The sequence below is a fragment of the Megascapheus bottae genome, chromosome 3, assembly GCF_031878675.1.
Source record: "Megascapheus bottae isolate mThoBot1 chromosome 3, mThoBot2.hap1, whole genome shotgun sequence".
NCBI classification, from domain to species: Eukaryota; Metazoa; Chordata; class Mammalia; order Rodentia; family Geomyidae; genus Megascapheus; species Megascapheus bottae.
In genome coordinates this window covers 90,887,059-90,913,940 of record NC_143511.1, presented here as the reverse complement: position 1 = coordinate 90,913,940, position 26,882 = coordinate 90,887,059, and the positions used below count along the sequence as shown (strand labels likewise).

At 44.8% G+C, this 26,882-nt stretch overlaps 1 protein-coding gene across 7 annotated transcripts in view; it reads right to left on the bottom strand.

The window, feature by feature from the left end:
• Ehmt1 (euchromatic histone lysine methyltransferase 1) overlaps positions 1-26,882 on the bottom strand; it is a 123,068-nt gene that overhangs the window by 3,098 nt on the left and 93,088 nt on the right. For all 7 annotated transcript variants that reach the window (XM_090331028.1, XM_090331029.1, XM_090331026.1 and 4 more), the window contains 10 exons: positions 25,961-26,083; positions 19,166-19,267; positions 18,295-18,399; positions 7,937-8,091; positions 6,965-7,132; positions 6,641-6,785; positions 5,844-5,921; positions 4,350-4,465; positions 3,320-3,406; positions 2,780-2,858 (listed from right to left, as the gene is read on the bottom strand). In XM_090331028.1, the coding sequence (XP_090187154.1) occupies positions 2,780-2,858; positions 3,320-3,406; positions 4,350-4,465; positions 5,844-5,921; positions 6,641-6,785; positions 6,965-7,132; positions 7,937-8,091; positions 18,295-18,399; positions 19,166-19,267; positions 25,961-26,083 (1,158 nt within the window). The remainder of the gene's footprint in view (positions 1-2,779; positions 2,859-3,319; positions 3,407-4,349; positions 4,466-5,843; positions 5,922-6,640; positions 6,786-6,964; positions 7,133-7,936; positions 8,092-18,294; positions 18,400-19,165; positions 19,268-25,960; positions 26,084-26,882) is intronic.

The window sequence follows — 26,882 nt, the reverse complement described above, 5'->3', positions numbered from 1 at the left end:
TAGCTCAGTGGAAGAGCCCTTGCCTGTCAAGTGCAAGGCCCTGAGTTCGGTCCCCGGCTCTGGAGAGCAAAAACAAAAACAACAACAACAAAAAAAAAAAACTTTGGAAAACGGGTAGTTTCTTTCAAAGTTAAACATACCTTTATGACATGGTTTGGATTGGAAACGTCCTTAGAGGCTCTCTGTTGAAGGCTGGTCCCCAGTGCAACAATGTTCAGTGAAGGAGTTTGGGGGAGGTAATGGGGTCAGAGGGCTTTGACCTAATGGATGGATTTAGTTCACTGATGGATTCATAGCTTCATGGGCTTCTGGGAGGTGGTGTAAACCTTACAAGGTGGGGCCTTGTGAAAGGAAACAGGTCATGCAAGTATGCCCTAGAAAAGGATATTTTGCTCTGGGCTCTTCCTCTCTTTTTGCTTCACGGTTGTTCCACTATGGGATGGCCTGCCTCCCCACAGATCGAGCATGGGGTCAAGTTAGCATGGAACAAAACCTCTGAAACTGTTAGTCAGAATTAATCTTTTCTACTCCTTAGTTGATTTCTCAGGTATTTTGTTAGAAAGCGAAAATATCATAAGACCTTGTAACTCTGCTCCAGGTATCTACCATAAATAAAGAAAACGTGGATCTACAGAGAAGGGTTTTGAGAGAGTGAATTTATTCCTTGCAACAAAACTAGGAACAACCTAGGTCCATGTGCAGCCAAGTGGGTAATGAAGAGGTGCAGAACAGGAGCTACCCTGAGGTAAGCCGCAGAGCTAGACCCAAGACTAAATTCATCCTCAGGGATGAGAGGAGGGAAAGGAGTGTGAGCACACTCAAGACTTCAGTGCAATGAAGTAGTTTATTTTGGATGTGGGGTTAATAACGGTATAATCTACAACAATGAAAACAGTGTCTCAAAAAGTTGATTCTGGAGGAAAAAAAATTCTTATTAATATAGTATTTCATCTCCCCTCTGTCAAACCCTGAGCCAACCACTTTCCCCAGACTTCCAGGGGAGGTACAGGAAAAGGAACATACAGGGCAGACAAGACATGGAAGCAAAATCTATGGGAGGTGGAGACGGCTCCTTCACATGGTGAAGAGGATGAGAAAGGCAACATCAAGCAGAAGAGCCCCATGGCCTCTGAGAGGGCAAAGCCCAGAATGGCACAGGAGAAGAGCTGCTGTTGCAGAGAAGGGCTCCTGGCATAACCAGTGATGAAGCTCCCAAACACTGTGCCAATCCCAGCCCCAGAGCCAGCCTCCCCAACTGTGGTGGTGCTAGCGCCAAGGCTGCTGTATGCATGTCCCATGAAATGGTGCTAGTTTAGAAGCTGTGGCTGGGGATGAGGACAGGGGACATGGGCCTGCTAAGCTGCCGTGGCTCTCATCTGTCAGTGTCTCTGGTCAGTTCAGTATCACTGCAGACAGTGGTCGGCTCAGCAGCTGCTAGGTGCTCCTGACAAGGGGCAGGGATCCATTTTTAGGAATGAGGGGATGTGGCAGGAGAGCCACTCCCAGGACAGAGAAGAAGAAAAATATTTTTTAAAATTTTTATTTGATTTTTTTTTTGGAGGGGGCTACAGTAGTGGGGATTAAACTCAAGGCCTGTGCTGTCCCTGAGCTCTTTTCCTCAAGGCCAGCACTCTTACAACTTTGAGCCACAGCATGACTTCCAGTTTTTGAGTGAGTAAGTGGAGATAAGAGTCTCTTGGGGGTTGGGGACCTGCTTCAAACCACAGTCCTCAGATTTCAGCTTCCTGAGTAGCTAGGATTATAAGCATGAACCACGGGCACCTGACTTAGCTTATTTGATTTTAAAAAGTACAGTAAAGTATATAATATCAAACCAAAGCAAACCATTAAATATTAGAGAAGATTAGGCTAAGTGGAGAAACATAGTATATTCATGAAGTTATAAACATCAGCAAAAAGCACTGACCCAGGTGCAAGCCATCCACTCACTTTGCTCCCCAGCAAATCCCTACAGAAGTTTCTGTAGAACTTCTGTAGAATCCAGATGATAAAACTTAAGAGACCAGAAAGAGCTGGGGATGGTGGCTCATACCTGTAATCCTAGCCTGTAATCTCACCTGAGATCACATCTGTAATCTCAGGAGGCTGAGATCTGAGGACTGAGGTTCACAGCCAGCCTGGACACTAAAGTCCATGAGTCTCCTTACTCCAATTAATCACCAGAAAACCATAAGTGGTGCTGTGGCTCAAGTAGTAAGGTGGTAGCCTTGAGCTGAAGAGCTCAGGGACAGCACCCAGGCCCAGAGTTCAAGTTGCACAACCGACAGGGGAGGGGGGGGCAGGAAGAACATGGCCTTCATAAAAAAATCTTTAAGGTCAGAGGACATGAATTATAGCAACCCAGAAGAAGCCTCAGGGCTCAGGGACATGTGGTAATAGTCACTGTTAAGTGGTGGAGAGGAGAAGCAAGTATCAATATGAGAAAAACAAGAGCCAAGCAAACTCATTCTGTGCAATAAAACCTGTTCATTTTCCAGACCCTGTAAGAACAAACTCAAGTTTTACAATTTGCAATTTTTTTATTTTGCCAGTCCTGGGGCTTGAACTCAGGGCCTGGGCACTGTCCTTGGGTTTTCTCAAGACTAGTGCTCTACCATTGGAGCCACAGCACCACTTCTGGCTTTTTTTCTGAGTATGTGGTACCAAGGAATTGAACCCAGAGTTTCCTGCATACTGGGCAGGCACTCTACCACTAAGTCATGTTCCCGGCCCCAGTTTGTAATTATGTCTTATGTCCTGGCCCTTTACAGCACATTACCTTATTGTCAAGATCAAAGAGGTAAGAGTCTTCTTCCCGAACATCAGCCTCCGTATCGGAAATCAGCTCCCCGACGTACCTGTAGCAAAGAAAGAAAGGGCCACAGCACCTCTGTGATCTCACATGGAAATCAGCATGGAGAATATATAAAGCATCCACAAGACACCAAGGTGTCAAGGCTCAGCAGGCTCTGATCCCACAAACAAGGACATGTGATGAAGCAGATATAAGAAGCTCTTGTTCCTGCAGCATGAAATAAAGACCCAGGATGGCTTGCCAAAGGAACTAGTACTGTGCAACAGATTCTCAGAGGCTTATCAGAGCAACTAAGGGCAAAAGACCCAGGCAGTGGTGCTAAAGCTAGACTGAAACAGCTCTGTAGCTCTGTGGCACAGTTTGCCATCAGGCAACCAGAGGGGCCATTATCTATCTCTGCAGACCTGTTTCTGGGAGCTCTTGGGAACATGGATACATACAAGCACCAGTTCCAGAAATGACAAGTATAACCCACAGAGGTGAGGGATCCCACGACCCACTTACTCGCAAACAAAGGTGCCCAAAGGAATGTCCTGCAGGGACCGTACACCCCAGCCCATGTCCTCTGTCCGATAAAGCTGCAGTCTTGCCCTGGAAAACAGGTACATGGAAGATGACCAATAGCAAGCTAGTTGACACTGTGTTCTCAAGTAAGTGCTAAGAACCGACAGAAAAAAGAATAGATGTTTTACATCCACAAACGTGACAAGTAAGACCAACACCAGACACCTTCCAGACAGGGCCCCGCACACGCAGGAGCTGAGAATACAGAATCTAGCTTGTCAAGGCATTGAGGACAGCAGTTCTATGTCTGTTTCCTCTCCTATGACTGGCTCCATTTAATAGGTTGCTATGAGGACTAAAAACAACCATATCAGAAAAGCAACAGCCATATCAGAAAAGCAACCACACAGGGTTCTTGGTGCCAAGCAGGTCCTAGGTAGGTGGTAGATCATATTCAGGGCTTCCATGGGCTCTTCCAAGATTCCTTTCAGTGTCATGCCTATCTTGTCTGACACTTGTAGGCAAGGTGAGGGAGGAACAGTATGTCAGCTCTACCCAGGAGTCTACTACTAGGAGAGAAGAGTGTGGGCTGGTCACCACTGTCCTCTATTCTAGCACAAACCACAAAAACTGATGTGACAACCCTACTCTGTCCATGTAAAGTTACAGGCCAGGGCTTATGGGACCAGAAACCTTGGGCAAATCAAGAAGAGGCTTGAGAGACCATCCCTCATCATCATTACCAGCACTAGAGAAACTCAGTGAGCACAGCAGAACAGAAAACAACTTAAGCACTAAAAGAGAACAAAATAAGCCCTGTCCACTGAGGAAGGCATATATGAACTTGGGTAAGTCCAGCCCCTGGGCTCTTGGCTCAACCTCTCCTCTCAACACACGCCTGGACCAGTGAAGCCTGGTTGGTAGTTCATGTAAGCAAGCCATCTCTAAAAGACAAGGCACCAGCACCAGGGACATGTTCGTGTTCTTTGGTGACCTTTGTGCTGACCTGTGCTGGGCACACAACTCTCACCTGAGACCATTCTGTACAACACGATTGCGGCAGTTCCTCCAGCAGGAACAGGCGTGGTTGCACTCAAAGATCAAGGGTGGTTCCGCCATGTTGAATTCAGGCAAAAGCCGTCCATCCTGTGGACAGGTGGCCACAAAGGTCAGCAGGTACCAATCATACTTTTATTTTAAAAATCAACTAATGGCATTACATTTATAAAGTGCCCAGTGTATCCTCAAAAAGGACATAAAAATGATGGTTTTTGGTTAGACTTTAAGACCTGGGCAATGATGTAAGGCTCTGTCTGTATTTGTGGTTTGGATGGGAAGTTCTACTAGGTGTTGTGTAGGTTTGAGGGCTTCTTATGAAGTTCTCATTTGTCCTTGTTTGGTCTGTTTTCCTAAAACATCTCCTCTGTCCCCTCAGGCTTTTAGGACCGATGGGCACAGAATTCCCTTCCTCCAGATGGTCAGGCTTCCTGACCTCTCCTATATTCTCAAATCCCCAAATCTGGGGAACCTACCACCTCTCTTTTTTCTGCACCACAAGTGTATGTACAGGTGATGTCAGGAGACGGGTACCTGTACAGGACATTTGTGCATATGTGCAGAGGCTTTCCACCCAATTGTGGCTTTCCTCAGGATGTTCATGTCCCTGAGCATGGGCTGCACCAAGGACACAGCAGACACATGCTAGTCTCACCCCACTTCCCAGTGTCATTTCTTCTTTTCTTTCTTCCCTTTCTGCCCCTACTCCCCCCTGCCCAATTTCTTTCCTTTTGCCACTGGGGCTTAAACTCAGGGCATGGCCCTGAGCCTCTTTGTGCTCCAGGCTTCCACTCTACCACTTGAGCCACAGCATCACTTCCAGCTTTTTCTGAATAATGTATTGGACGTAAGAGTCTTAGGAGTTTTCTGCCCAGGCTATTTTCAAACTTCAATCCTTAAATCTTAGCCTTCTGAGTAGCTAGGATTCAAGGCCTAAGCAACCGGTACCTGGTTCAGTATCTTTCTTGTTCAGACAAAAACTTGTCTATTCTCCACCTTCCTCACCAGCTATCTATAGGCCCCTTTGGAAAAGGCTCGCTGTGGAATCAACTCTCAGCCTGCCTCTCCTCGTCAGGACAGCAGCTTCTGTTCCTACTAGTGGACTCTGAGCTCTTGAACATTGCCCTGAGTGCTCCATGCTCGAGCTATACCACTGGGCCCATAGTCCTCAGTGGCCTGTCAGTCACTGTGTCCAGTGATGCTCATTTCGTCCAGTCCAGCCCCATCTAGCCTCAGCTTCTGTCTTTCCTCGACTCACACTCTGCAAGCACAAGGCAAGGTTTGTCAGATACAAGTACAAATAGATCCTCCCACGCTATACCAGGCTGACCACCACCATTGTCTGGATGGTCACAAGGTATGCTGGTTTCAACCCAGCAAATTTAGGAACCAGGAAGCGACTTGTGTTCATTGACTCCCACTGCAGAACTTACCATAGAAGCACATACCAGCAAACTCACAAGCTCACCTTGTTGTACCAGCAACGCATGCTGAGCTGGCCGCACATGCAGGTGCTAGAGGAGCAGTCGTCCACGCACACGCAGTACTAAAGACAAAGCATACTGTGTGTCAGATGGGCACTTGCTCCTGCTGCCCTTTCTACACGGTCATCATCAGATGCTGTTCAAACTCTCAAGATGAACCTGAAGCTCACATAGGCCTCCTCAGGATTATGGGGAAATGCTTGGGACCAACACTGAACAATGCCAACTGCTTATGGGGTGGGGAAGGCTGGGAGGTCAGCAAGGGATAGCTCCCAGAGGAAATAAACAAATTCCATTGTACTTTAGGCCAGACACTCCAAGAGAAACCAGAGACCCATCAGTGCCCCTCCTGTGGTGACAAGGGGCTTTTCTGCCAGCACAGTCATGAGGACAGCCCTTTACAATATATCTAATTTTAGCCTAGAAGAAAAGAAAAGGCAGAAAACCTGGGTTTGGTTGACTTGGAGGGGCACAGAGGCACACAGTAAAGCTGAAGCCAGGTCACCTCACTTGTGCCTGAACTCCACAGCTCTTAGTCATCACTGGCCACGGAAAAGTTGGCACCACTTTGACTGGCAAGAGACCCTTGAGGCATGCATGACAGTCTCAATATGAGACTCTGGATCCCTTCACCAGCAGGATCTTCATCTGGCTTCCCCCTTTTTTTTTTCCTAGAGGCAACTGCAGAGTCTCCATGGGAAATGCCACAGGCCTTTTCTTCCCTGAGTGGTGAGAAGGTCCCACAGCCCCAGCCCGGCCCAGTGGCCTCCTCCCTGCCCACCTGCAGATGAGTGATGTTCCTGTCGATGCTCATGGGGGAGGTCACACAGTTCTGAGAGACGTATTTGTAGTTACTGGGGCATGGCTCAGTGTCCACAGCATTGACGCAGGGGATGGGGATGCGCTCATAGCCACGAGCAATGTCTCTGCATGGGAAAGAGAGGCCATGACTCTCCCTGCTGCAGGCTCTCCAATACAGCTGTGGACCAGAGCCCACCTTGGGCTCAGTCTTGGGAGCCCAAGTTCAGAAGAAGAATATTTTCCAAATATTTCCAGCCCCTGTCAAAGACATAACAAAGCCATTTTGGCCTCAGAACCTTCTCACCTGCTCACCGTCTTCTCAACAGGAACAGGCTTGTCAGGAGCTGAGTCCTGCAGTGCTTTGCTCATCTGCAGTGCATTCCACACCTGGGAGTTAAGGCTGGCACACTGCAGGGGAGTCTCTCCTTCCTTGTTTTTCAAAGTGACATCTGAATCCCGAGAAAGAAAGAGGCTGAAAGGGAAAACAGAGCCAACAAAACATGCAATTCTGAATATAGCAGAGCTGAATGTACAATGACACACTCATGAGGACATAGTACTATCCAGCCTGTGGCACTGCTACCCGTGCACTGCCCCGTGGCTCTAGGACCACCTGCATCTGCCTGCACCTCCGCAAAAGCTTATTCTGTTCCTCCCATTTCTCCCACAGCCTCAGGGTTGTTAACTATATAGGAACCAAGGATGCTACTGAATTTTTTTGTCCACCTTCACCTTTGAGGATAAAGGAGAGCGATGCTGGAGAAAAGACAAGCACAGGAGGGGCAGCCCGGCTTGCCCCATCTGGTAAGCCACCCATGGGTTAGAACCTCACATGAAGCTGTGTGCAGTTCACACGCTACAAAAGCCATCGGGACCCTCACTTCCAAGTGAGGTAGAGAAGCTAGCTGTTGATCTCAGCAGTGATGGTCCTCCTGGTCCTTCCCTGACTTTCTTGCTCAGCTGGAGTAGGAAGGCCTCGTGGGGAAAGGGTCTCCCATTTGAAAGGGCCTTGGATACCCAACATCAGCATCACCTACACCTCAAGGCCTGAGCGGGAAACACAGAGTGAATAGTCTTCTGATGCCTCAGCATCAACTATCAGGTATTCATGGTAACTTGCCCTGATCCTGAAGTAAGTCTCAAATATGGCCTGGGAAAGATACTTCACCTGTGCTTCACTGAGGTAGCAGAGCTTGTTTCAGGCCTACTATGGACATAACTATTGAACATAACTGGTTTAGTAGCAGGGACCGTGTCAAGGCAGGGTCACACTCACACAACACAGTCATAGCGGTTCTCCCTGGCTGCAATGTGCAGAGGCGAATCTCCATGAATGTTCACGGCATGTAGGTCACACTTGGCAGCTAGCAGTATCTCTGCTATGTCCACACAGCCAGAGAATGCTGCCCAGTGCAGACAGATATTTTCCTCCTGGAAAAATACAAATAAAGGTCCATGATCATGTCTGACCAGGCACACAATTCAGAGCCAGCAGAAGCAAGTGCTCTGCTCATGACTTGAGACACAGCTGGCCAGTCACAGGATTGAAAGATGTTAAGATTCGAAAATAGTATGATTTTATTAAATTTAAAAATTAGAATGCCAGGCATAATGGTCCGTAACAATAATACTAGTTACTCAAGAGATGAAGCTAGGAAGACTTATCTAGGCCAGCCTAGATAAGTGAGTCTATCTAAAAAATAAGGCAGGCACAGTAGTGGCACACCTCTAACACCAGCTGACCTGGAAGTGAAGGCAGGAAGACTGCAGTCCAAAGCTGACCTGTGTGACTTTTTTGAACAACTAAAGTACTAGTTATCAGAATAAATGCTGGAAAATGGAAGCATGGTGTTTTTGGAGGGGAAAGGGAAGCCCAGGATTGAAGGTAGGAAGGGTGAGAAAATGCAGTCACTGCATTCAATATATACTGTGTAAAAAATTAGCTATGCAGGCTGGGAGTTTGGCCTAGTGGTTAAAGTGCTTGCCTAGCATGCACAGAGACCCGGGTTCGATTCCTTGGTACCACATATATAGAAAAAAAGCCGAAAGTGGTGCTGAGGCTCAAGTGGTAGAGCTCTAGCCTTTAGAAAGGACAGCGCTCAAGCCCTGAGCTCAAGCCCAGGACTGGCAAAAAAAAAAAAATTAGCTATGCAATTTGTGGATAGGGACCAGAGGGGGAAAGTGGGAGGGAAGGAAGAAGTAACACTGTCTAAGAGTCACTGTACTTATAACCTGTCTTAAGGGATTGTAACCTCTTTGAACAACCATGAATAATAATACCTTAAAAAAAATAAATTCTAGCTACTCAGGAGGCTGAGATCAGGATCTCGGTTCAAAGCCAGACCAGGTACTCAAGTCTGTGAGACTCTTATCTCAATTAACCACTAGAAAGACCAGAAGCAGTGCTGTGGGGTTCAAGGGTAGAGTGGTAGCCTTGGGCTGAAGTGTTCAGGAACAGTGCATAGGCCCAGGGAGGGAAAGGGCATTAGCTTAAGTTAAGGCAGAGAGCTTGCCTAGCATGCATGAAGCCCTGGGTTCGAATACTCAATGCCACATAAAACAGAAAAAGCCAGAAGTGGTGCTGTGGTTCAAGTGGTACAGGGTTAGCCTAAGCAAAAGAAGTTTAAAGACAGTGTCCAGGCCCAGAGTTCAAGCCCCAGGACTGGTAAAAATAAATTAAAAATAAACAAAAGCTACTTTGAAGCCTATCAACAGTGGCTCATGCCTGTAACTTTACCTACTAAGTAGGTTCAGATCTAAGGATTGTTACAGTTTGAAGCCAGTCTTGGCCTTCAATTAAACATCCAAAAGCCAGAAGTGGAGTTATGGATCAAGCGGTGGAACACTGGCACAAAAGCTCAGGGACAATGAGTGCCAAGATCCCGAGATCAAATCTCAAAACTAGTATGCATAGTATTTTAAAAACCTCAGTATTTTAATAAACTGAAGAAAAACTGGGAAAGTATTTGTGCTGTGTATGTGTGTGTGTATGTATTTGGATATATATACAAATTAGGATTTATAATTACACAGTAAGTTTATCAGAACACTAAAATTCTGAAAAGTTGCTGTGGTATAGAAATAATAAACATTGTATATAAGAAAAAGATGAATGGAGGTGGGGAGAGGGAAATGGGCACAAAAACATGAGAAGGGGCATCAATGTGTGAGAAGTAATGCAGCTAACCTGACAAATGTAACCGTAACCCCTCTATACATTATCCTGACAATAAAAAAAAATGAATAAACATAAATAAGAGAATGTTCAGGTTTATATGACAGGCAAAAAAACCTGCAATAAAACAAAGTATGCTAGCCAGGCACAGTGGCTCCCGCCTGTAATCCTAGCTACTCAGGATCTGAGGATCGTAGTCCAAAGCCAGCCTGGGCACAAAAGTCCATGAGACTCTTATCGCCAATTAACCACCAGAAAAACCAGAAGTGGCGCTGTGGCTCAAGGGGAAAAAAGGTAGCCTTGAGCTAAAGAGCTCAGGGACAGTGCTCAGGTCCAGAGTTCAAGTCCCACAACCAACAACAATAACAAAAAGTATGCTGGGCCGGGAGTTTGGCCTAGTGGTAGAATGCTTGCCTAGCATGCACGAAGACCCAGGTTTGATTCCTTGGTACCACATACACAGAAAAAACCAGGAGTGGTGCTGTGGCTCAAGTAGCAGATCTCTAGCTTTGAGAAAGCACAAGGGTAGTGCCCAGGCCCTGAGTTGAAGTCCTAGGACTGGCAAAAAAAAAAAAAAAAAAAAAAAGTTATGTTCACAGTCTCAAACCAGAACACAACAATAACTTCTGACAGGAAAAGCAACCTACCCCCTGCCCTTTACCAACATCTGCCCCCTCCTGATAGAGGCTCCTGTCTGGCTGGGAGTTCAATGCCTCACTAGGGGCTAACTTCCGCTAGGCCCTGCCTGCATGCAGAGCATTCCTTCCAAAGATGAAGCTAGGAGTTGTCACATGGCACTAAGCAGAGCCAACCTGTCATATAATTTGTTCAACTTTACTGAGCAGTGTTACTTCTGGGTTTTCTTTTCTTTCTTCTTTATTTTGGGGGGGGGGCAGTTCTGGGGCTTGAATTTGGGGCCTGGGCACTGTCCTTGGACACTTTTTGCTTAAGGCTAGCACTCTGCCACTTGAGTCAAAGCACCACTTCTGCTTTTTCTGTGTATGTATGTGGATCCAGGGAATAGAACCCAGGGCTTTGTGAATGCTAGGTAAGCACGCTACCACTTGGTCACACTCCCAGCCTTATTACTGGGTTTTCATATGCAATATTATGCCAGTTTTTTTTTCTTTTGGTTGGTTGTGGGGCTTGAACTCTGGGCCTGGATGCTTATCCTTGAGTTCGTCAGCTCAAGGCTAGCACTTTACCACTTGAGCTATAGTGCCACTTCTGGTTTTCTGATGGCTAAATGGAGATAAGTCTCATAGACTTTTGTGATCAGGCTGGTTTTGAACTGCAATCCTCAGATCTCAGCCTTCTGAGTAGCTAAAATTACAGGCATGAGCCACCAATGCCTGGTGGATTTTTTTTTTTGAGGGGGGGGGGGGGGGAAATCAGTCATGAGGCTTGAACTTAGGGTCCCTGGAAAGTGTCCCTAAGCTCTTATGAACTTGAGGTTAAGGCTCAACTTCTTTGAATTACAGTGCCACTTCTAGTTTTCTGAAAGTTATTTGGAGATAAGTCTCTGGTACTTTCTTGCCCTCATTGGCTTCCAGCTGCAATCCTCAGATCTCAGCCCAAGTAGCTAGAATTATGGGCCTGAGCCCTGGCATCTGGCTGCTAAGGAGTATTTTTATCCTTTTTTAAAATTTACTTCTCAAGGCTAACCCCTCAGATGCGGGATCACTAGTTATAAAATGCACTGATTCATAGCGGCTTCTACTCTACTGGCAGACCATTGAGGCCTCCATTCTCTCAGGAATCATTTGTAGTTTTCACAGTAGGGCACAGGCAAAGTCAAGCCCAACAACCCATTTGACTGTGGGGGTGCAGATTGCCCCTGGCTCAAATCTGCCCTCGCTCTGCCTCTATCCAGTAAGGTTAAGTGCTTAGCCACATCCCAGGGAGGAGTCCTGCAGCTTCAGGGTTTATACTGGCTCTTCTGCTACACTCTGGTGCTCCTGAACAACAGGGCTGTCCCCACTCCTGATGCCTACATGCGTCAGCTCAGTGTGTATCAGAGAAGATGGAAACAGATGTTACCCTCACCCACAAACAGCTGACAGCCCCAACCATGGGCTTTTTATATACTAAAAGCAAATTCCTTTTAATTGACCTCAGTGTTTTCTGAAAATCCATAGCTTACCTGGGACTGGCTATTATTCTTGAGAGCTTTCAGTCCTCTAATTACCCAGTTCCATCTCCCTTGTATCTGAAAGCTCAAAGTCCTACTTCCTCAAGGGCCTTTTCCTTCTGCCTAGATCAGAATGATTTCTGATTTTGTAGCCAGAATTTTTGGTAACTTCCGATTTCTGCTCAGTCTGAAAAGCTATGGTACTGGCCTACAATGCTGCACTCTCTCTTCCATGGTGAATGAGGTGCCTTCTGTTCCCTGAGCCAGGCTGACACACTCTTCCATCAGAGAGCAGAGTGAACAGAACAGTGGGAGAAGAGGAAAAGGAACAGAGGAGGCCACATTGCTAACTTCACATACCAGGCAAGAAGAAACAGCCAGGGAGCTGGAGCTGCCTACTGAGTTACACAAAGGAACATACAGGACGGAGACCTGATGCTCCACCTGAAACACCAGGATACTCAAGGCCAGAGGCTTGGAAGAAAGCACCCAGCTGGGTGGGAAGCTCTGACTTTGTAAAGGCCACCCACTGGGTAATGGAGGAGGAAAGACCTGCCACAATGGGGACAGTAGTTCCCTGGCACTGGGACCCACTCAAAACAGCCCAAAGGCAAAATCTAGCATGATTAACTTGACTGTGAGTTAGGAGCTGTCCTAGAACAGAGCTTGAGTATCATGGAAAGTCAAACATTTTTAGCACCTAACACAATAAGAAGCAGAAAACATGGAAGCAGAAGCATGGCTTAAGTGGTAGAGCACCATCCTTGAATAAAAAAAGCAAATCAAGAGTGGGAACCCAAAAGTTGGGCATAGTGGCTCATGCCCATAATCATAGCTACTCAAGGCTAAGATTTGAGAATCATGGTTTGAAGCCAGCCTGGGCTGGAAAGAGGAGCAGTGGCCACTTGAGCCAAACATATAGCGGACAGACTTCCTGCAAGATTGACCTGTTAAAGCAAGATAGAAATATGACTATCCAGGCTTAGAACATGTGACACATAGAATAGAGAGAGGGGAACGGAAAACAGAAACAAAAAACTTGAAGGAGAGGATGCCAGTGAATCATGTCTGCAGTCCTAACTACACAGGAGGCTGAGAATCATGGCTCAAAGCCAGCCCAGGCAGGAAAGTCTGTAAGACTCCCCCAAACAAAACTAAAACATCATCATCATCATTACCATCATCATCATCAACAACAACGACGACGACGACGACGACGACACTGGAAGTAGAGCAGTGGGAAGAGCCAGCCTTGAGTAAAACAGCTAAGGTACCCAGGCCCTGAGTTTTAAGACCCAGTATGTGAGGGGTGGGGGGTGGGAGACAAAACACTAACACTGGGAGGAAGTAAGACTCCTCTTCTTCCACACACATGTCATTAAGGCATACGCAAACCACACTGGACTGACTGGTGGACCAGAAATCCCTGAATTTCAGATCTGGTCAACAGGAAAGTATGCTATGCACACGGACAGTGTCGGTTCAATGGAAAAAGGATGGATGTTTCCACTTCAGAGCTGGCAGATAGCCACGCATCAGACAGAACACTTCATTCTCAGATCACACATAAAAACGCAACCAGACTATGATAAAGGTGCCTATATAGCAATGTTCATTGCCACACTTTTCACAATAGGCAAGATATGGAACTAGCACTAGATGAATGGATCAAAAACCTGTGGTACCTATATACAATGGAATTTTACACAGCCATTACAAAGAATAAAATGTCATTTGCAGGGAAATGGATGGAACTAGAACAAATCGTGTTAAATGAGGTAAGCCAAGCTCAGAGAGACAATTAGTGCATGTTCTCTCTGATATGCAGAAAATAGATCTAAAAGACCATGAGACATGATAAATTATACAGGATTCTAGAAACTCATACACAGTGATACCAAAAGGGTATCACAGCCGGGCTCAGTGGCTCACGCCTGTAATCCTAGCTATTCAAGAGGCTGAGGATCAAGGTTCAAAGCCAGCCAGGGCACAAAAGGACCAGAGACTCTTCTCTCCAGTTAACCCCTAGAAAACAGGAAGTGGAGTGAGATGAGTCAAGACCAAAGGAACAAAAGGCGCACGGTATCCTTAATATGTGGATATTAGATCCAAACAGTTACAAGAATGACGACTCAATATTTGGGTACCCAAGGTTATGGATATGGTCTTGGAGATATAAACATAACTACATAGACATAAAAATCTATGATGGGCTATATACTCTATAGACAAAATGTTTTATTACATACATTAATGTGTACCCTATGACACATAACTCAAAACAGATGTAAAACCTAAAACTACAAAACTACTATTGAAATGTAGACAAATATCTTCAAGTTCTTCAGGTAAGTAATGATATTTAACTATAAGATCCAATATAGGATATACACTCATACACAAAAGATATACTATTTTTAATGTTATATTTTTTATTTTATTTTTTATTAAAGAATTTATTACCATTGATTTTTACATCATATTTCAAATGACATGTTTAACAAGTATTCAAGAAGGGAATCTCTATATACAATCACTGGCACTTAGTTTTTAGAACATAATCAAAATTAGGCTAAGGGTTTGTATATCATAGATACATATTAATCTATGCAATAAAACATCATGTCTATAGAGTCATAGATTTTTATGTCTATGTAGTTATGTTTATATTTCCAGTACCATGTCCATAGCATTGGGTATGCAGTTATTGAGTCCTCGCTCTTGTACTGTTTGGATCTAATAGCCACATATTAAGGATACCATGCACCTTTTGTTCCTTTGGTCTTGACTTGTCTCACTCAACATGATTCGCTCTAGATTCATCCACTTATGCTATTTTTTTTTTTTGCCAGTCCTGGGCTTGAGCTCAGGGCCTGAGCACTGTCCTTGGACTTTCTCAAGGCTAGAACTCTACCACTTGAGTCTCAGCACCACTTCTGGGTTTTTCTATATATGTGGTACCAAGGAATCGAACCCAGGTCTTCGTGCATGCTAAGCAAGCACTTTAACCACTAGGCCAAATTCCCGGCCCCAAGATATGCTATTTTTAATTAAAACTTCTGCCACTTTTTTTTTTGGCTAGTCCTGGGATTTGAACTTGGGGCCTGACCACTGTCCTCAAGCTTTCTCAAGGCTAGCACTTCACCACTTGAGCCACAGTATAACTTCTGGCTTTTTTTCCCCCCCCAGTATATGTGGTACTGAGAAATCAAACCCACACGCTCGTGCATGCTATGCAAGCAATCTACCATTAGGCCATGCTCCCAGCCCCAAAATTTCTGCGATTTGTGATATATATATGTATGGACTTTTGGGGAAGGGAAGGGTGGTTGGGGAAAGGAGTCCTGGAGCTTTGAACTTTGGGCCTAGGTGCTATCCCTGAGTTTTTTTTGCTCAAGGCTAGTGCTTTAACACTTGAGCAATAGTGCCACTGTGAGCAATTTTCAGTAGTTTATTGGAGATTAAACTCTCACCATCTTTCCTTGCGTAGGCTGTCTTTTTTTTTTTTGCCAGTCCTGGGCTTGAGCTCAGGGCCTGAACACTGTCCTTGGACTTTCTCAAAGGTAAAGCTCTACCATTTGAGCCTCACCACCACTGCTGGCTTTTTTCTATATATGTGGTACCGAGGAATCGAACCTGGGTCTTCATGCATGCTAGGCAAGCACTCTACCACTAGGCCAAACTCCCAGCCCCGCGTAGGCTGTCTTTAACTGCAATCCTCAGACTTTAGCCTGCTGAGTAGCTAGGATTATAGGTATAAGCCACCAGTAGTCTGCCTGGACTTATTTCTTTTTTTTTTTTTGCCAGTCCTGGGCTTGAGCTCAGGGCCTGAGCACTGTCCTTGGACTTTCTCAAGGCTAGAGCTCTACCACTTGAGCTTCAGCACCACGTCCGGCTTTTTTTTTCTATGTATGTGGTACCGAGGAATCGAACCCGGGTATTCATGCATGTTAGGCAAGCACTTTAACCACTAGGCCAAACTCCCGGCCCTGCCTAGACTTATTTCTAAAATAGAAAATAAACTCAAGAACAAAAGCCTGGTGGTAGTGAGTTATGCCTAGCAACTCAGGAGGCTATGATGTGAGGATTGCAGTTCAAAGCCAACCCAGACAGAGAAGTCTATAAGATTCTTATCTCCAACAAAAAGCTAGAAGTGGAGCTGTTGCTCAAATGGCAACTAGTCCTTGAGTGAAAAAGCTTAGGGACAGCACCCTGGCCCTGAGTTCAAGTGCCAGGACAGGGGTGGGGTGGGCGGAATGCTCAGGAGTAAGAAATCTAACCACTCAAAGTCAAGATATAGCTGAATGACAGTAGCTCATGCCTATAATCCTGCTATATCTGACGTCATAGTTTAAAGACAGCCTGAGCGGGACATCTCAACCACCAAAAAAAAAAAAAAAAAAAAGAAAGTGGAGCTATGGTTCATTTGGTAGAGCATTAACTTTGAACAGAATAGAATCAAGGACAGCACCTAAGCCCCCAGAATATGTGCACATGGGTGCATGTACACATACCCACTATGGATCTAAAAGCATACTGATGGCAAGTAAGTGCATAAAAAGAAAAATTAGTTATGTAACTGTAATGCCTCTGTACATCACCTTTTGTTTTTTGGGGGGGGTGGTCATGAGGCTTGAACTCCACCTGGGCGCAGTCCATGAGCTCTTCAGATCATGGCTACCACCCTACCCTTGGGCCATGTCCCACTTTCTGTTTTCTAGGGGTTAACTGAAGATAAGAGTTTCAGGTCCTTTTGTTTTCAGAGTGGCTTTGAACCTTGATCTTCGGATCTCAGTTTCCTGAGTAGCTAGGAATACAGGAGTGAAGCACTGCGCCTGGCTCTCTGTACATCACCATTTGAGAAGAGGGGAAGACAGTCACAAGCAAGAAAAACTGAAGCACAGTTAAAGGAGGATTAAAACCACAATGAGATAACTTACCTCTATAAGTTACTAACACGCAGTTAAAATTAAAAAGACTGACTTACCTTGCCCAGCACCAGGCTTCAACTTTTCCAATAAAATGTTAAATTGTCAACTCATTCCTAAGAGCAACTCCTTCTAGCATTCTTAATTATATGCTATGTGCAATAAGTGTAACATTTTCAAATGTGTAACTCTGCATGCCTCTTGCTTTTTTACTTTTCAGGATTATAAAAAATGTGACGTGGGGGGCCGGGAGCATGGCCTAGTGGTAGAATGCTTGCCTAGAAGCACAAAGCTCTGGGTCTGATTCCTTGGTATGCCATACACTTGGGGGAGGGGGGGAGCCAGAAGTGATACAGTGGCTCAAGTGGAAGAGTGCTAGCTTTGAGAAAGCTCAAGGACAGTGCTCAGTCCCTGAGTTCAAGCCCCAGGACTGGCAAAAATAAAATAAAATGTGAGTAATTTGATATTTATAAAGCTGTGCCTATGTATGTCAAACACTTTGATGTTAATGGGCGTAAGAGTAGTTAAAAGCACAAGTATCTTCATGTCCTTTTCATAAGCACACTTGGAACTGATGAATGTCACTGTCTTAATAGTTTTGTCAAATGCAATAAGCCTGGTACTAATTTATTTATGTTTGAAATAGTAGAGTCTTCACTTTTGTAAGAATGGAAGTTTCAAGAATGGAGACCTGATTGTAAAGTTCTTTTTGTCAAAATAAAAGGTTCACACTATTAAGGAAAAAAAAAGAAAAAGAAAAAGATTGACTCACTCAGTTGCTAAGGAGAGTGTGAAGGACTTACAACCCTCAGATGTAAGAAAGGCTCCCGTTACACAGTAAATGAGGTGCATATATTGGTGATATATAGCAATGTATAAATAGTGAACTTGAAACCCTTCCACTTTGTAGGAAGCAGCAGACACCAGCACCAGAGCACGGAGATTAAGTGAGCAGAATGGCTGGTAAACACTACATCAGGTCTGTGCCGAAGGAGCACACTGGGGACTGTACAGGCAGTGGGCTATCATATGGACCTGGGAGAGCCCAAGGGCTTCCGCTGGTGTTCCTGGAAGGTGATACCTAGTGGGAAGTCTTTAGGTCACTGTTGAGAGAAAGGAAGGACTCTAATGAAAAACCTGGGATTAACTCTTCCCTTTCTTCTCAGAAGCACAAAGAGAACAGTTTTGTTGCAATTGTAAGTTTCTACTATGATGTACTGCCCCACTCCGGTTCCCAGGCCTAAAATTGGAGCCAATCCATGGATTGCAAGAGATTAGGGGGGCTTCTAGGCAGTAGGGCTTTGTTCTGGAGACAAAGGGATTCCAGCAGGAAGATAGGCTCCAGTGGCCAGGCCTTCCACCTCCTCCAGGAGCCACCACCCCCAGAATGAGGAACTCACATTGTCCCGGATATTGATGTCAGAGCCCTTGGACAGCAGCAGCTTCACCAGTTCCACATGCTTGTATTCCGTTGCCCAGATCATAGGTGTCCAGCCACCATCATCCTAAGGAAAAGAGACAAACACTATACACAACTGGCTCACACAACTGGGAGAAGTCAGATACCTTTTCAGTGGGGGAGCCAGCATTGGTCTTATCCCACCAGAGGCAGAGCACGTCTGCACTAACCCGTCTCACTTTAGCTAGCTCCAACAGCAAGATACTCTATAACCACAACCAGCCCAGAGATCAGCCACAGTGAGACCGGGGGGAGTGGCGACACATCATTCATTCTATTCCATGGGAGACAGATGTCAGGGCTGGAGATGAACCCTGCTGCCTCTTCTTGAAAAACAAGTACAGAACGCCCACCCATGCCTGCCGGTCTGGAAGACTGTGCCTTGGACAGACTCATTTAGATAAGAAAAGGGCACTTTTCAGGAATTGAGTGTTGTGTTGCCACTTCCCAGTTTGGATGTGGAAAACACCTCTAAAGGGCTCCTTATACATCCACACCTCCATGTCCTTAGGATATACAACTATAGGCAACTATCAGACCCGCAGACAGGGAAGCCTGGAAGTTATGAGAAGCTTGAATGACTGAGAGATGCCTCACGGAGAGGTAACATCTGAACAAGGACAGAGGGAAAGGGAGTCCCAACTGCCTGCTGGGCAGCCTAGAGTGGCCCTGCAGAGCAAGTGGAAACACGGGGGATGAGCCCTTTAGGACTTGAAAGCCTTTAAGGATAGGAGCTGGCCATAAGCAAATGGGACACAGTGGAACAGAAGCAGAACAAGGTGATGTGTTCATTGCATGGGGCATGGGTTTACCTGACAGTTGACATCCATTTGTCCATTAGAAAGCAAATACTGAACCACATCATAGTGGCCTTTCTTGGCAGCCAAGTGCAAACATGTGGAGCCCTCTGCATCCTACAACACAAATGCTGTTCAGTCCAGAGAAACTACTTAAGATTCAGCCCTCAATCTAGTCTGCAAAGAATTCATGCTCCCACCACAAGGGAGATACCATCGATAACTCACCTGATTAAGGAACGCAGGTGGAGTAATTAGAGTCCTGTCCTTAGATGCCATGAGCCAAATGGAACTGCCAAAACTCAAGCCCTTGCACCCCCAACAAGGTAATAACACACACACACGAGAACCTTACTCATTCCCACCTACCCTACAGAGCCCATGTGCAGTGCTAATCCCACCAGGAATCGTTCCTACTGTTGGCTGCTCCTTCCGAGCCCTCTGAAAGCTACCAATGGTCACAGGGCACACTGATAAGAGATGTCTCAGTATGGTCATCCATATGCTAAAGAGTTCAAAATAATAATAAGGTGAAAAGAGCAGCAAACAGAGCAAAGACCCAGATCGACTTCTGCCTGTTTCCATTTCTTTTGGCTGTTGGAACATCACCCACATCACACTAGTCAAATCATCGCAAATAAAAAAAAAACCTCCCAGAACAAGGCCAACCACAAAGCTCCAGGGGCAACAGATGGGCCAGCATGCTTCATGTACAAGAGCCTGAGCAGAACAGGCCAGCATAGAGCTCATGGCACTGAGCTCAGGGACCCTGTGACACACTGTTGCAGTCCTACAAGTCCCTTTGCATTTGGTCCCACCCCTGTCTGTACTAATCTTACTCTTTCATTAACTTATCTCCTTTTTTTCTACTTCATTAAACATGCCAGACCCTGGCAGCTGGCCCCTGTAATCCTAGCTACTTAGGAGGCTGAGAACTGAGGATTGTGGTTCAAAGGCAGTCCTGGCAGAAAAGTCTGTGAGAATTTTTTTTTTAAATTTTTTTTTTTTTTGCCAGTCCTGGGCCTTGAACTAAGGGCCTGAGCACAGTTCTTGGGTTTTCTTAAGGCTAGAGCTCTACCACTTGAGCCACAGCACCACTTCCAGCTTTTTTCTATGTATGTGGTGCCAAGGAATTGAACCAAGGTCTTTGTTCATGGTAGGCAAGCACTCTGCCACTAAGCCAAACTCCTAGCCTCCTGTGAGAATTTTATACCTAATTAATAACCAGAAAACCAGAAGCAGAGCTGTGGCTCAAGGAGGTAGAGGACTGGTCTTCAGCAAAAGAGCTTAGGGACAGTACCCAGGCCTGTGTTTAAGCCCCCCAATAATCCCCAAAAGACAAATAAACAAATATGCATCTACTCAAGCTTTGTTAAGCAGTATACCCACCTTTGTCAAGAACAGCCTGTAGACCCAGCCCTGCCTGACTAGTGTTCAGAACTGGTATTGGAAGATTGCTGCAGGTTGTAAGAACTGCAGTAGCATATGTGGCAGAGGCATTAAATAGGAAATCTACATGCAGAAAGACATACATGGCTTCATCAAGCTGTGATGCTTGCTCTAGGGAGGTAATGTAATGCTTGTTGGGAGAAGCCAGGATGACGAAAGGTAGTTTCACTGAGCCTTAAACTGAGGGTACTTTGGCCAAGGGAACGTCAAGAGGCAAGACCCTATTCCTTAATTAATCAGCTCAAGAGTTTTATGATCTGTCTTGCATTTCAAGTAATTGTGGCATTCTGCAGGTCCTTTTGCAGCTATTTAGTTCAACATGATACTGTAGAAATTGATCTTTGTAAATAACATATAATATCCATTCACTACTTTTAACTGAGGAAAAATTGTTTTTAGTTTTTGTATTTGTAACTATGGCACATAAACTGCATCTGACTTTTTTTTTTTTTTGGTGGGTCATTGGGCTTGAACTCTGGGCCTGGGCACTGCACCTGAGCTCTTCAGCTCAAGGCTACTACCCTACCCCCGGAGCCACAGCCCCACATCCCATTTTCTAGTTATAAACTGGCGATAGGAGTGTCACGTTCTTTAGCGTTCTTTAGCTGGTGTGGCTACTCAGGAGACTGAGATCTGAGGATCAAGGTTCAAAGCCAGCCCAGGTACAAAAGGACCTGAGACTCTTTATCTCCAAATGACCTCTAGAAAACAGTTAAGTGGGGCGTGGCTCAAGGATAACACCCAGGCCCAGGGGTAGGGTGGTAGCCTTGAACTGAAGAACTTAGGGATAGCGCCCCCATGACCCACCAAAAAAAAAAAAAAAAAAAAAAAATGGGGGGGGGGGGCACTTCCAGGTACCAATGGCTCACACGTTATGATCCTAGCTCCTCAGAGAGGCTGAGCTCTAAAGATCGAAGTTCAAAGCTGGCTTGGTATATGACACCCTTATCTCCAATTAACCATCCAAAAAAAGCCAGAAGTGGAGGTATAGCACAAGTGGTAGAAAACCAGCACCTTGAGTGAAGAAGCTGAGATAGCACCCAGGCTCTGAGATCAAGCCCCACCCCGAATCCACATCTCAATGCCTCCCTCCCTCTTCTGTGCTGGGGTCTATCATGTGGGAATTACTGGGTTCCGGCTTTCACAGCCTCCTCCGCTATGACCATGGTGCCCTCAACCCATCTTCCAGTCAATGTTCCTGAAGCTCCAGACCTTGCTGGTGACTTCAATACCTTGTATTTTATATAATTCATTGACTAAAAAATGGCACTTCAGTCAAGTTTTAAAAGGCTGAGCAGTTTTTACATTGTTTATTATTTCTTCTGTGGACTGTTTGTGTTGCCCATTTTCTTTCATTTACAGACGTTCTTTATACCAGAAGCAGAGAGACAATCCTCCTTACTAGGCTCTAGAAGTTCTATATCTTCACCTTTATGTGCTGAAGTTCTATAAATTGGCCTTTGTGGATGCCATGTCTATCCCTGAGCCCCATTGTGCTCAAGGCTAGCATGCTACCACTTTCACTTCTGTATTTTTCTGAGTCTCAAGGACTTTCCTGCCCAAGCTGGCTTCAAAACGAGGTCCTCAGCTTCCTGTGTGGCTAGGATTATAGCTATGAACCACCAGTGCCCAGCTGTCATGTTTATCTTCATGCTAAATTAGCATGCATACTGCAGGACACTGCTCTCTTTTTATGTCCAGAAAGAGTTCAGTCTGTATCCATCATTGTTAGCACGGGTAGTTTCAATTTGTAACTTTGCCATGTTTCTTACTTGTATCATCCATATTTTTTCATTTCCCATACTGTAGTTGCAAATTACTTTTCAGTATTCCTCTTATTTTCCTCTATTAATGTTATTTTTTAAAAGCGTGTGCATATATTTTTGGGGGGTGCATCTATACATATTTGCTGGGGGCAGTCCTGGGGCTTGAACTCAGGGCCTGGGCACTGTCCTTGGGCTTTCTCAAGGCTAGCACTCTACCACTTGAGCTACAGCACCCTTTTTCTCTGCATGTCTTAGAACTCAAGAGTTTCATGCAACTAGGCAAGCACTCTACCACTAGGCCACAATTCTGGCTCTAAAACTGTATTTCTTTATAGTACTTTCTCTCGAGATTAAAATATTCATCTTGAACCATCAGTCTACTTACATTAATACAATATTTCATCCCACAATCAAATAACCATACAAAGTGACTCTACTTACATGCTACTTCTCAATCTATATAAAAGCCATCTTCTACTGTCTTTGCTTTAAATAGTACATTGTCATATTAGGTGCTATTGGCTTATGCCTATAACTCTAGATACTTGGAGGCTGAGATCTGAGGAAGTCAGAATGGGCAGCAAAGTCCATGAGATTCTTTTCTGCAATTAAGGAGCTCCCCCTAAAAGCCAGAGTAGAACTGTGGTTCAAGTGGTAGAACACTAGCCTCGAGAAAAAGAAGCTCAGGGAGAGTGCCCAGGCCCTATACAAAACTAAACCAAACAAAAAAGTAGCACTTTGTCTTTTAGGAAAGAATCATGCACACAAAAAATGTCTTTTACATTTTTCCTTTTTCTTGGGGGTGGGATGGGGAACGAGGGGGTGTGTGCTGCTTCTGGGGCTTGAACTCTGAGAGCCTGGATGCTGTCTCTTTTGTTGCTCAAGGCAAGGGTTCTACCTCTTGAGCCACAGCTCTACTTTCAGTTTTTTTGGTGCTTAATTGGAGATAAAGAGTCTCCTCAGCATTCCTGCCCAAGGTGGCTTTAAACCATGATCCTTAGATCTCAACCTCCTGAGTAGTTAAGATTACAGGCATACGCCACTAGAGCTAGGGTACATTTGACTTTGGATTGTTCCTTTCCTCTTACCTTTCAGTTCATTTGTAAAGGGCAGTGGTAATTCTGCCAGTATAGAAATGCTGATTAACTGTAACTGCTCTGCAAACCTGCATAGTTTTATCTCACTATATTCTTCAGCTCAAAGATAGCCCTCTTTCATACTAAGTCACAGCATCACTTCTACCTGTGCTGGCTCTGAACCATGGATCTTCAGATCTCACCCTCCTGAGTAACTAGGAGCCACCAGCGCCTGGCTTCTCACTGCTATTTATTCATTCATTCATTCATTCATTTATTTTTGTGGGTCATGGGGCTTGAACTTGGCCTGGGTGCTGTCCCTGAGCTCTCCAGCTCAAGGCTACCACCCTAGGTGTTGTCCCTGAGCTCTTCAGCTCATCCTGTGCTAAGCCCCACTTCCTGTTTTCTAGGGGTTAGTTGGAGATAAAAGTCTCAGGTCCTTTTGTGCCAGGATGGCTCTGAATCTTGATCCTCAGATCTCAGCCTCCTGAGTAGCTAGGATTATAGGCATGAGCTCAGCTTCTAACTGCTATTTTTAAAGGATACTTTCTCTGGGGAAACCCCTTTTCCTTGGGTTTCTTTCTTTTGGCAAAAAGAACACATCCACCTAAGTGTTTGGCCCACCATTACAGGCTGAAAGGTAGCAGGGTGTTACAGTAGTATCCTTTTGGTGTCCATAGTGGTGTTAGGATTTTCTTTTATCTGTGGTTTTTCAACAGCTTTAGCATACTGCATTTAATGTTGTGTTCTTCCCATTTACTTGCTTAAATTTTGCTGAGTCTCTTAAATGCGGAGGTTGCACTTCTTCTTCAACAGATGTTTTCCTACTGGTTTTGTTTCTCTAGTCCTTTTGTTTTTCTGGCTTTTTTTTTTTTTTTTTTTTTGGTAGTTAACTGGAAATAAGAGTCTCATGGACTTTCCAACCCAGGCTTGCTTTGAACTGAGATCCTCAGATCTTAGCCTCTTGAGTATCAAGTTGTGAGTCTATGTTTTCATAGTGAATACATTCTCATTAGCTATCCATAAGGATTCTATTTCTCCACATCCTAACACTCATTTTTCCATTTTTATAGAATAGCTCCTTGTGACTAATCATTTCTCATTTGTTCACTGGCTATTTGTATATCTTCTTTCAAAAAAAAAAAAGGTCAATTTAAACTATTTGCCTGTGTGTGTGTGTGTGTGTGTGTGTGTGTGTGTGTGTGTGTGTGTGTGTGTGTGTGTGTGTGTGTGTGTGTGTGTGTGTGTTTGGATGGGGGGGTGTTTTATATTATTGAAGCTTGTTGTTACTGATATTCACGTGAACTAAGAGCACTTGAGCTCTACCTCTACTTTCAACTTTTCTGTTCGTTAACTAGGAAAGAGTCTCTTAGATTTGTCTGTCAAAGATTGGTTTCAAACCTTGATCCTCTGCTCTTACCCTTCTGAGCACCTACAATTACAGGCAGGGGCCAAAAGCACCTAGCCTATTTTCCAGTTAGATTTTTTTTGTGCTAATCCTGAGACTTGAACTAGTCCCTGAACTTTTTTGCTTAAGGTTAGTGCTCTACCACTTGAGCCACAGCTCAAAGACTTCTTCCTGCGCATGCTGGTTTTGAAACACAATGCGTTTTGGAAAGCTGTTTGTGGAGCTTTAACTCTGGGCCTGGGGGCTGTCCCTGAGCTACCAGTCTACCAAGTTGGGCCATAGCGCCACTTCTGGTTTCCTGGTGGTTAATTGGACATAAGAGTCTCACAGACTTCCATGCTCTGGCTAGCTCTGAACCCCGATCTTCAGATCTTAGCCTCCTGAGTAGCTAGGATTACAGGCATGACCCATGGACGCTTGGCTAACCACAATCCTGAGTAGCTAGGGTTACAGCTATGAGCTGCCAATACCCAACTTGGATTTTAATTTATTTAATTACATTTGTTATTTAGTTAAGACTTCTTTATACATTCTGGATAGAAACTCTATCAAATAAAGGATTTGCAGATATTTTTACATCTATAGGTTGTCTTTTCACACTCTTGATAGTGTCCTATGATGCACAGAAGTTCATCTACTTTTTCTTTTTTCATCTGTACTTTTGGTGTCATATCTAAAAAATCAGTCAAAAGTTAATGTCATGTGACTACTACTATTTTGCTGAACTAGTTTATTAGCTCTAACAATACTTTTGTATCCTGTAGGATTCTTTTTTTACATATAAAATCGTATCATCCGTAAATAAAGCATGTTTACTTCTTTTTTTTCCAATTTTTTCTGTATCCCTTGTTGCCTAACTACATCAGAACAGCAAGCTCCTCACTGAGGATTTTTCTATTACCAGCAAAACAGACTCAGTACTCACTAGGGATCTTTAACAATAAAACAGGTTGCCAAGTATGGAAGAAGCAATTTTGATGCACAATGGGTAAATGTCTGAGGACTCCTAACTCCTGAAAATGTTCCAGGGAGAAACTGTGTCCTGTTCACCTTTCTGGGAAACACACACACCAAATAGGAATGTGAACTTGATGAGAGGGGAGTAGGTTACCTTTGGATCCACCTGTGCCCCGGCTTTGATGAGATACTTCACTGCATCCAGGTGGTTGTTTTCTGCAGCCTCCATCAGTGGGGTCCTCTGGTCTTCTGAACAGGTGTCAATATTTGCACCCGCCTAGTAAAAGTATGACAATTTAGATAAGTGGGAGAAGCAACACTGGAGATGTCTCTCTGCTGGGGGGGAGGGAGGTTTAAGGAAAATGCAGAGGGGCTTCGGGGGTGGGAGGATGGGATGCTTAGGACACTCTGGCCTGTTGAATCTTCTTGATTCTAAACTTTTCACTATTTTTTTTCCAAGCTAAACAGAATAAAAGCTAGTTACCAGTGATATGCGTTTTAAAGCAATTTATATTTTTTCTAAGAAGGTAACAATGGACTAGCAAGTACACACAAACCAAGCTCTAGCTTGATGTAAGCTGTGGCCAGGAGCAAGTCCCTCACTGGCAGCTGAGACCTCTCCATAGGTGATACCCTTCTACATACTTAGATAACATTAATTATTTCTTAAATGATCAAGTGAACCTATCTTATGCAGGGAGGGGTTTTGGGTTTTTTTTTTTTTTGGGGGGGGGGGGCAGCCCTAGGGCTTGAACTCAGGGCCTAGGCACTGTTCCTGAGCCTCTCTGTGCTCATGGACAGTGCTCTACACTTGAGCCACAGCACTACTTCTGGCTTTTTCTGTATATGTGGTACTGAGAAATCAAACCCGGGGCTTCATGCACGCTAGGCATGCTAGGCATTCTACCACTAAGCCACATTCCCAGCCCAAGCAGGGAATTTTAAGTAGGCCTAGAATGGGGTATTTGGAGAGCCAAGTGCACATAAAGGCTATGATATGTGCTAAGATTAAGACCATTTCCAGAGCTGAGTTTCATGGGCTAGAAATACAGGCCTATAGGGCACAGAATAAAGAT